Raw genomic sequence first — 12,220 nt, 5'->3', positions numbered from 1 at the left:
TTGCCGAGCGAGGTAAAAATATATATTATTTAAATATGTATAAAAGACATTAAAAAATATTTTTTTCATTTTACATATAAAACTATGAGATAGGTTTTTAATATTAAGTAAAATATTTCCGCTTTGCGGAAGAGATTCTCACATTACGAAATGCACTATCGCAAATCAACAAATCTGTCTGATCTCATAACATTTCCTTTTTTATCGTCCGAGTTATCGTAAATATTATTCAATTTTGTTTATTTATTGTGATGTCTAAATTTATTTTCAAATGTAAGTGCACTTATAATCCATCGAAAAATTCAAGGTAACGTCAATCAATACCTTACCACGTGTAAACTATCATTCAGTCATCGAGTAAGATTCCCAGAAACAGCGATTTGAAAGTTTACATGGCTATTTTGAGAATCGTATTAAATAAAACATTAAAAAAATATTTGAATCAGTATCATCGAATGAATTGCACAGAACTAAAGCCATACACGTGTTTCGGCATTACCCAACTAAAATAAAGTATTTCGATGTAAAATTCGACATATGTTGTATATTCATACATACATCCTTATGTACATATGTAGATGGATTCAGAAGATCGAAAAAAAATGAAAATGGGACTGACGAGACGGATCGATTTTCAACAATCCAATATCAATCAGCAAATTCAATAATACCTTTTTGACTAATTGCTGTGGGGGAGGACGAGGAGGAGAAGACGTCATCGTCGTCTCACGGCAGTTTCAATGGCACGTATTGACGACACGCCTGTCAATGCACGTGTCGCACGTGACGTCACAACACCACTTAAACCTACACCTGCAATTGACAGATTCGTTGACTGTCTTCTGACTGAAGCCCCTGTTGCAGCAGAGCAGATTGCACCCGTCCACCCCCTGAGATGTGGCGTTGCAATGTCTGCCCTGGGTGCCCAGTGAGCCGATTTTCAAGTTGGCCTCGCAGAAGTCTGGCGAATTTTCCGTGTAAACGAGATTGGCCCGGTTCGGTGGTTTGATGGAACGTTCTTCAGGCATGAAGCTCTTGCCGTCGTTGCTGGAAATGACTTTGGTAGCACCGTCGAATTCGTCCTTCAGTTTGTTGCCGACCTCGCGAAACGTGGGCATCTTCAACCAGCACGTCTTGAGTGTGCACGAGCCAGACAAGCCGTGGCACTTGCACTCAGGTTTCATGTAATTCTTTATGGCCTGTAGACAAAACATAAACATGTACATATAAGTAAAAGTAAAATGAGTTCTTATATAATCAATTCGAATAGAAATAATTGTACAGTCGAAAAACAAGAACAATGTGAAAATTTAATATTATATTAAATTTATAAGATTCAAATTTGAAATGTGACTCACTAATCTTCCTGCATTGTGATTGTGCAGTTTGATGAGTATTTTGATATCGCTGCGCCGTTTATACCGAGCGTCCATGAAGTCGCGTGACTTCCTGTAGCCGTAACGGATGTTGTCACCGCATCCACCCCATTGCCAATCGCCTGGAGGAAGGGCTGCATTCCCAGATAGCCCACCTATAGGTCCTCCGCCTCCTCCACCCCCTTTCGCTTTGTCGCACGAGCACTGGACCAATTTTCCAGCAGTGCAAGCTCGCGTTATTTCGTAGGTCACGCCGGCCGCAGTGATGGCGTTCACAAAACCCGTCTCTCTCGTATCTACGAACATGAATGAAAAGTCATTGAATTAATCGATCACATAAAATAAAACATCGACGCACATACTGGTATTCGGCCTAAAAACTTGGACAAAAGCTGGCCAAAAATCAAAAATTCAAATTTTCACAAATTGAGTTTATGTTGGTGTCCCAAAACAGGTAGATAAATATGACGTTACACTGCGTAGTCCTTACCTGGGTAAATCTCACTGGCCAAATGTAGTCGCAGTCAAATCCTGTCATTTGTGTGATACGCAGTGTGTTTTTGTTCGCGGCATTTTGTTGTTGAACAACTTTCTTTGTGATTATTTATATGATATAAGTGTTTTGGTGGAAAACCTTAGTACATACGTTGAAGAGCAAGATATATACACTAGGACTAGATTAAACTAAGTTTCATTCCTTTTAAATTTAAATTTTACATGCTTCGACATGTCAAACAAACCCTACTATTTTCCCTTAGGTTTTCTTTACTTTTTTGTACAAATTGATATTTTTAAACGTATTGTGTCTATTTTAGCCGAATCAAATTTATGTGAAACTTTAAAATCTCTACTTTTATTCTATTGAAACAAAGTTTGCCCGAATTTCCCCCATAAAACAATAATCAAAATAATTAAGCGTATTTTGGCACTTCAATTTATGATTTATTTTCATTCTTTATCCACTAAATCCAGTTTCTGAGGATTCTGTCATATCTATGACCCTAAAGCATTTACTTGATATAATAAGAGGAGGCACCGAAAGGCTTTTTATTCAAAAATTCAAAGATTGAGAAGAAAAAAACTAATAACTCTTACAAAGTGCCCTCTTGTGGAACTTGAAGAATATCGAAAAATTATCAACAATTTTAAGATTGTTTACAATCGTCAATAGTTCGTATGTAATAGTACAGAAAGCTATTTTCTGGTAAAAGACGTAAAAAAATATTTTTGGCCAGGTTTTCAGGCCAAATACCACTGTGTGCAACGTATGTGTATACTTAATCTTCACTTAGAATAAAACCAAATTTGTTGAAATTTTGCTGAAAAACAATCATCAGCGTTATGACGCCGAATACGCCTACATTTTCCTTTCAACGAAAAGAGTGTTGAAACGGACATGTCTGTCTTTGATCTTCATGAAAAGTTCCATTTGCTTTTGTTAAAATTTTAAACAGCTAGCTCAATTATAATAATATAATTATAACTATAATAATAGACAATACAGACATTTCAATCATAATCCTATTTCTTGGAATTGTTTAACGGTTTCAATCCTTCGGTCGTTTACGCGGCATCAGTGGGTCACAAGGCGACACTGAAAACAAGGCAACACCATAACAAAGCACCGGCGATAATGAGTTTGGACGCAAATGTGCTAATGCATGAAATTAACATGTTAACACCGGGCAATAAACGACGCTCGACAATCGCCACAGTCGTTAAACGCGCGCTTAACCACGTAAATATTCATCATTTGCAACGGTCAAACAACGACAACAAACGTCTTTGCTGCGCGAAAAAAATGCGCTTTTGTGCACTTTGTTCGGCCATTGTCGTTTCTCGTCTTTCAATTGCACAACGGAATTGCGGTAGGCCAAGACGTTACTCTGACAGTGGATTCTTTGGTGGTACGTGAAAATCTCTCATCTGAGATTATCACACCCTTATTATTACGAATATTTTGAATTGAAATGAAATGTGTAATAGGCAAATTTAAATCTATTTAAGTTGGCCATACAGCACGGTGCGTTCCGGTCCACTGACTTCAAATTTCTTGACACTCGTTTTCTCGATTTTTCGTCTATTGGAACAGGAGTTCGTATATTGTTTGCAAAGATGTTTTATTTTTGTATACATGAATGTTGTATGTTTAATATACGACACATATTGTAATCATACATAGATTTTTAAGCTATCAACATAATCGTCAAAACTTATTTAGTGTATATGGTTACACGACAATTGGTGCAAGTCCAAAAGGTTCAACGATAAAATGTACCCGAAAATTAGTGCACTGACAAAATGTACCCGCGACAAAATGCTCACGCGACAAAATGTTCAAAAATCCTAAATTTTTTAAGTTAATTATTAATTATTATTATTTTTCAATTTAAATAAGTAAATATTGGATACGGGTGAGAACACCTGTCATTTACACTAATTTAATAACGCCCGCGATGTATACGATAAAAAGTAAATTATTCATTTGAAATAAAGAAAATTTTGGAGACGGTTGAGAAGCCCTGCCATATAAACTAATTCAATGTAATCTGCAGTTCATACGCTTAGAAAGTATTTTTTTTCAATTTAAATAAGTAAATATTGGATACGGCTAAGAACCCCTAACATTTAAACTAATTCAATGACATCTTAAAATGATATTCAATGAGTCACAATGACATTCGCTTAAAATGTAATTGTTCAATTTAAATAAGAATATGTTGGTACGGTTGAGAACACCTGTAATTTATTCTAATTTAATAACATCCGCGATCTATACGATAAAAAGTACCATATATGTACGTCGATAAATATAATACAATTAAAAGTTACTTTTTCCATTAAAATAAGAAAATTTAGGATTTTTGAACATTTTGTCGCTTGAACATTATTTCCGTGGACATTTTGTCGCGGGTACATTTTGTCAGTGCACTAATTTTCGGGTACATTTTGTTGTTGAACCTTTTGGACTTGCACCATTGTCGCATCCCCGGTTAGACTGGGATATTTGTGACTATAAGTCGATCGTTTCCTATCAAAGTTTGCCAGCTTATCTGTTTTTATTATTGAAATGGTTCGTCATCAATTTGGCAAAACCATCTTACCTACTATTTGTCACGACTGTTTAAATTTGATTTCAAATTTATATACATAAATATGTGCAAATTTAATACCATAGGTATCGCTCAGAAGCAACCCGCTATAGCATTATGGTAAAATAAAAATACAAAAAAAGAAAAGAATATATGTACTACATATGTATGTATGTACTTAAACGGAGATTAACTAAAAATAACAAAGAAGAAGTTGGAAACATTACTTTCTTAATTAATCGATTTCTACATATGGACATATTTCTTATAATACATACATACATTTCTTACGAGATACGATACAGAAAGAGCAGTAAATGTCTTCGGGAGCATCAAAAGTATTTTATCTTGTCGACAGATGTCAATACAATTACGCTTGCGAATTTTACGATGTTATGTACATATACATAGTATGTCCAGTGATACTGTACAGATTCGAAACGTGGACACTGTTTGGTGTCAAGCATGAACAGGATAGAGCCCTTTAAAATGAGGTGTCACACTCGATACGCGAGGAATGAAATTGTCCTTCATTAAAATAAGTTTCTTGGTACCATAAAGCGCCAAAAGCTTGAATATTTTGGCCATGTAATCCGTGGCCTCTAGTATCGTTTTATACAAATAATATTAGAGAAACAGGTAGAGATTAAACGTTATGGAAGAAGGAGCTTCTTGGCTTCGAAACATCAGAACATGGGACTCAAAGAATTGTGTCTATGTACTTCATATCAACAATATCTGCCTGTGGTAGACGCCTGCGTCTGAACACGAATACAGAAAGGAAGAAGAAGACTATATTGAGAAAGTAAATATTTTTTCATGGGAAATCTTTTGAATTAAAATATTTATCTAAACAATCAATATTCTTATTTTTATATTAAAAAAGTGACGACAAATTTGAACAATAATAATTGTACATTAATACTCAATGTAAATATAAATTATTAATCATAACTATCACCAAAAAGACAACAAGTGAAGATTTATTTGTGTTATTTTTATTATTGTTTGTGAAAATCAAATAGTTCTGTATGTTAATAAACGATCCGAATCAATACCGAAAAAATGACCATTTGGACATGTGTATACATATGCAGTTTGTAAAAAGTTCAGCGTTCAAGTTGTCGGTGAAGAAAATGCGCTCGATCAATGAAAATGACGACTATCAATTATGAAGAAATCGGAATTAATGTAACAATGTGGAGTTGAAATGTCAAATTTGAGACTTACTATATATACATACATATATTATATAGACTTATATTCATGTATTGGCACATTCGAATTCGAATTCGAAGACAATGAAGCGAGTCGGTAATCAAAAGTTGAATGAAATTTCAGCTACATATACTATAATAGATTATAGAGAAGAAATAACAACGAGTTGTACGAGTCTACGACCCGAGAGCGTTTAGGCGGCCGGCTAACGTCGCCGAGCGCAAAAGGTTAACAACTTCATTCGTTTCGGTTGTTTATATAGCGGTAGACGTGAGCCCGTAATTGCTCGGTTTCCCTTCGGCTTGAATTATTCATAACAGCGTATCAATGGAGTTATATACATACGTACATACATAGGTGGGTGGGTGGGTTGATAGGGCTGAAATAGACGTGCACTTGTCGATGCCAAATAATTTATAATCATTAGCGTGGTCGGTCGGCAGCGACGTGAATTAAAGTCCGATCCGGAATCGGACGAGATTTATGCACTCGCTCGTCGCAGGTTGGAGGCCCACCGATTAAGCGAATCTCTAAGCGCTACATTAAAATCCTTTCAGTGAGCGAATTGATACCACACACACCAATTACCGGTTATCTCGCGTCCCCCACCGGCAAACGCAACCGATTCAATACTAATTGGTTACCCTACCGGTCGGTCATATTTCCGTACCGATCGATCGAATCGTACTTTGTGGTTCGAATTCTCCTTTGTCGGTTGGGGTAGGTCGCTGTCGCGTGATAACCGCTAATCACTTATCTATGATTGATCGATGCATTCATCGACTTCAATGGGTGATCATTTTCACAAAAAAGCTTTCGAAAAGCTCTTGTTCTACTTTTGAACTATTTTTGCAATTTCATCTGTTTTTCATTGGAAATTTTGAGGGTGGTGTATTTTAGATTGGTATTATGGAAATTGGCTTGAATTATCATAATTATTGAATTTCAATAATGAAATATGGTTGTATTGCAAACAATCATGTTGCTACTCACTATCAAATCAAATGCAAAAGAAGGAATTCTTTATTTTTTTATATTAATAAAAAAAATATTAATTACATCCATATATTGGGATTTTAACTAAATGGTTGAATTTACATTGTTCATGAGCATTGATTTTTAACTGAATTATATACAAATTAATCAGAATTAGCTCATTATGGAGCGCCTGAATTTTCCGAAAACTCTCTCTGAGATTTCGTGTATTTTTCGCAAAGAAACGGTAATGTAATAGGTTTTGTACATTAAACATAGCTCCTAAGCCTTTCTATAAATTAAAATTAAAATTGGACTCGGCTTCCTTACAGTTGTTTTCATCGTATGAATTATTAGATCAGTATTTCTCAAACTGTGATAATTGTGGTATTTAATTTTGAAATGTAATTTAAATACATTTCAATATTTTTTAACGTAATAACTAAATCATGGCATGCTAACTATACGTTATTTTTTTTGTATGATTTAAAAACACACGTCTTGACGGTCTTTAAATGAAATCTTATAAAAAACACAGCGTATGTGTTTACGGACCATAGCAAGTTACACATGTGTAAATTGTGTCAATTTCAAATAAGGCTAAAAACTAAATTGAAAACCTTCAAATATAGTAAAACAAAACTAAATTAAATTTTTGTTGTATCGGTTAATATTTTTGCGAGAAATTCGCCGGTGCAAGTCTCAAGCATTTGTATAAAATATACGTGCATATTTAAATATGTGTGTAATCTTCATTGCATTGCATCGGATGTTTTACTGCAAATCGATTCGCATTGAAATCTCAACGAAGACAGAAACGATTACATTACAGCGATCATAAATAAAATACGATAATAATACACTTAATCGTGTGCGTTCATACAATGAAACGAGTTTTCGAAAATCGCCAGGCGACTGTATTAAAATATAAAATATAATGCGATATACAGCTCAGATTGCACTATTGCGTGTAAGAATGTACTAAAGATGTTACTCGTTAACGTTTGAATTGTCGACCGTGTATTTACACAATGCTCATTCATAAATCGATCGAGTTTAAAATGGCATCCTTTTTTTATTGGCGCTCGCGTAACGACATATTTTCAAAACGATCTCAATGGTGAATTCTCGCGCGCTTTTTTCCCCTCGCTGAAAAATTCGCTTGTGTGCGCGAATTCGCGCGCAAAAACTTCGGCTCGCGGCTTGCGAGAACTTTAATCGCGACAATTACACAAATGGAACTTTTCCGGAGAGGAATCCGGCCGTGGAATTCCGAGTCTGCGACTCAGTCAGTCATCTCGGTGCGAAACGCACTTTATATAGTAATTTCTGTTCGCCGTATAAAAATTCTTACATAAATTTTAGCATTTATCGAACTGTGCGGAAAACACTTCATAAAAATTCCTCGTACGGTGAAATAATACGCCTTCATCGGACGGACGTATGTAAAATTTAAATTAACAAAAAAGAAACGACCACTTTAATGGACACATCTGCATATACAAATGTACATACATATACGAAACGGCATTGACGCGAAATCGCCATTTTTTTATAATTGCACTTGAAGAATTCGAGGAATGCGCATACAACTGTAAATTATCGACAATTATTATTTCGAATCAGGTTGTGGCTACACTTTAAGATATGCAACGAAATATAATTAATATACCTACGTTTGTACATATATGTACGTGAACGGGGTCGTAACTGGCAGGCCCGCGCCTACCATATGTACAAATGTGTGCAACGCACACAGGCGGCCGAAAGAAATGAAAGTCGAAAAAATTATAATCCTTAAAAAATACGAAACAAGACGTTGTACTTTTTAAAATGCATTATGTTGTTTTGTTGTATACTTGCGGATTGCTGTTCCGAACTACAATTTGGGAAAATAAAAGGATAGCAGGTATAGCTTCGGTCCGCATAGAGCTAGATATTTTATGTTCTATTATCTTTGCAGCTGCCAGATACATTTTTAATGGATGTTGAGTATTGGTTGGTCATCGAAAGAACAATGTCCTAGATGTGGGATTAGGGGTAAAAACACTATATTTTCATGAATGAATTTGAAAACGTTCAGTCTCTCTTGTCGTCTGGTCCCGTTCAGAATTAAACGTTTTGGTTTTCTGTCTGTTTTTCTGGTTAATTTTTATTATGATTAAAAATTTCAACACTATATTTCACACAAGGTAAGATTTTTGCACTACTAGCATACAATTAATTAAAAAAAATTATTAATATGTTTAAGAGAAATGCTGATAAAATAAAACAGCGGCCGATTTAATTTTGCACACAGGCGGCCGACCTCCTAGGCGTAGCCCTGGTAGTTAACTAGACGGATACAAATGTAATTGGTAAAAATATACAGGTCGCAAAATTTTAGTGGATTTTCCATCCAGATTAAAAATTAAGTACTGATTTAAATAAAATCTCGAATTTGACAATTTTTTATTTTAATTAAAAATAGTCGAATTTTGATAGTTGAACATGCATAAAACTTAAGTACAATATTTTCATTATAGGCACAAATAACATTCTTCCTTATACGAGTACACAATCTTAGGAGTTTCCGCGGAAAAGTCAAGAAAATCGCATAAGCTTTAATGAGATGTTTTCACCAACCGTTGCGGAATGATGATAAAACCCTACGTCCAATAATTTGGTCGCGGCATTCACGCGAATGGAGGATTGTCAGCGGTTTGTAACGAGCGGGTTCGCGGTCGTTAAGCGGTCCCGTCAGGCGTGTGACACGCGCAGCCCGCGGACACTACACGGCTTCACTCATTACCGTTGGGAGTCCTTTGTATTCGCTTCAATGCGAACTTCTGCATACAGGAAATAAATTGTGCACATTTTGGAATTTAAACGCGCTCGCCAAATAATTAAATTTAAACTCGAAGCATGTCCAAGACTCGGACTCGTTCGTGCGAAATTCGATACACAATTTTTTTTTTCCGCCGATCGGTGAATGAATGATTTTAAAAGCAATTACAATTGCGCCTTCTGACGATTCAATCACTATAAATGAATATCATACATACATACACATATAGGCCAATTCAATCTACTAATAATACGAGTAATAATAATTATACTACGGATTTTTTTAGAAAGAAGTATGCTTGGTATAAGGAGAGAAGGCAGGAAACCAAACAAATTGGTATTATTTTATATGTGTATACCAAAAAAATTAAGAAAAGTATAATTTTATATGTGTCAGTTAATATGCAATTTCGATACCATTTGTACATAGACGCCTAATCGATGGAAGAAAGTTTTAGAAAATAAAAATAAAAAACTAAAGTTACTTTTGAATGTAAATGACTTCACAATACTAACTCATTATGGTCCATAAACACATACGCTGTGTTTTTAGTAAAACTTCATTTAAAGTCCGTGGACATAGCGTATGTGTTATTAAATCCTTCAAACATCAAACGAAAAATATATTACTTAAAAGATATATCATTTTTTTTATATAAGCGTATCTTTACTCAAATTATCGTTAAATACATTTAACAATATATGTACATATATATTTTTATGGTTTAAAGTTGAATTTTTTGTCCCAAAGAATCGATCGATAATATTCAGAAAAGATTTCAAATCTCCAGATATTAAAATTGAATTGATTTTTTCTCGCGCAGCATACATATACAACAAATTTAATCTTGCAATTAAATGATATACAAGATAGATATCGTTAATTATGTAAAAATATATTTAAATGTATATACATCTTATACAAAATTTAATACAGCATCGCCACAGTTTCAGAAATACTGATCTGACAATTAATACAGTCAAAGACAGCTAAGAAGTTGTATTTTGATTTTTAGTTTAATTTTTATAAAGATTTAGGAGTTGTTTAATTTACAAAACCTACGATTTTTACCGTTACTTTGCGGAAAATACGTGGATTCTCATAGAGTTATCGGAAAATTCGGGTGGTCCATAATGACTTAATGCATGGTGGAATGTAGTATAAATGCACAGTAGAAACAATAAATGGCAGTGAGGATTTAAAGTTTGGATTAAAATTAAACTGAAAAATATTTAAATGGTGTTCAAAATAATTTAAAAGCAACCAAGCAAGCCAATCATGCATATGATGGACTGAGAAATAATCAGACGGGCGAATAAAGCCGAGACTGAGAAACAATGGCTACTATTAGAAAGCTTTTCACCAGACGGTGATATCATGTGATAAGACAAAAAATTAATGATAAAGAGAAAATATGTTATAAATAACATATTTTCTATTTACCATTAATTTTTTGTCTTATAATAGATAGTTCTAAAAAGAGACCTACATACGTGATAACAGTTGAAAATTTACTGCACATTTGTATTGCTACCGATCCAGTCATACGCATTGACGCTTATATAAAGCTAAAAGAAAAATAAATAGTAAAATGCTTTAGTTGTGAGTCAAAACACAAAATAAAGCAAGAAAAAAAGCGATCGTTAACAATTCGTTCGAGCTTTTCGTTGTCCGTCACGTGTCTCGTTGTCAGGCAATGATTCTCATATGTCGGACCAATTTAAGGTAGCCGTCTCGGCCTTCTTTATCGCCGTGGAAAAACCCCGCCAGTTTCCAATAAAATATTGCACCGTATTGTGTGCCTCGGTGACGCGAGTGCATAATTTGTGAGAGAGGCTGCTTTCTTGCTCTTCGAAATACACTCCCTCGTTCTCGATGTCGAACGTAATTAAGCTCCACGATCGACCCCGGGAAAATAATATAATGAGCGTTCGAAAAACGCCGATTTCATACACTCCGTCCGGTGCAACGCATGTGTGTTGGTTTGTATGTATGTAAACCTACTCTCTAGGGGAGATTATTATTTTAGTTTATTTTATTCCTCTCTTATAACTCTTTAGTGAGGGGACGAGCGGGCACTTTGTACATTCCATCGTCAGGGCCCCGTCCCATTGTTCCAACGGGCAAGGAATGCAACTGAGCTTCTTTCCGAGCAAAAAACTTCACTTCACATTCATCTATCCCTCCCCCTTCCATGCCTCCCCCTCTCAGAATCTTTCCCACTTGTGATGCATCTGCGCAATTGCATATTGCAGTCACAATGCAGAGGAAAATTGTTTGAAAATAGAATTCTTCAAAAGCATAATTTGATAAGTCAAATACACACACACAAATAACATAAAATTATATGAAAATTAAATTTTTAGTTTTTGTACATATTTCTCTGATAGTAGGTAAATATCGTTTTAATTACGTACAAAAGTAACATTCACGAGTAATACTTTTCCATGAAAAATATTCATAAAAAGAATTTAATTAAAAGTTGAACATAATCGAAAAGCTTAATTTAAATATACCAATTTTCCGAGTGGTAATTGTAAGGATATTATATTATAACGCTCGGAAAATTCTACCCCCCATTTCAAATATGTTAATAGCATTAATTTGCCGCATACCGACATTTTTGTATATTATATTATTTTAACGGATCCATTTTGATAGCCCTATCGCGATATCTTTTATTATTCTCCCTTTATTAAAACGTGTTCAACCAATATCTGCTCCCCGGCCTC

General features: G+C 34.7%; 1 protein-coding gene across 1 annotated transcript in view; it reads right to left on the bottom strand.

Annotated features, from left to right (window-relative positions):
• Positions 1-203: 203 nt before the first annotated feature.
• Positions 204-12,220, bottom strand: part of LOC143919808 (protein Wnt-6-like) — a 32,325-nt gene continuing 20,308 nt past the window's right edge. The window contains exons 3-4 of the mRNA XM_077442342.1: positions 1,359-1,672; positions 204-1,199 (exon numbers count right to left, since the gene is read on the bottom strand). Of these exons, the coding sequence (XP_077298468.1) occupies positions 738-1,199; positions 1,359-1,672 (776 nt within the window). The 3' untranslated portion in view covers positions 204-737. The remainder of the gene's footprint in view (positions 1,200-1,358; positions 1,673-12,220) is intronic.

This window comes from Arctopsyche grandis, chromosome 12 (assembly GCF_051622035.1).
Source record: "Arctopsyche grandis isolate Sample6627 chromosome 12, ASM5162203v2, whole genome shotgun sequence".
NCBI lineage: Eukaryota > Metazoa > Arthropoda > Insecta > Trichoptera > Hydropsychidae > Arctopsyche > Arctopsyche grandis.
This window is presented reverse-complemented; position numbering and strand designations above follow the sequence as displayed.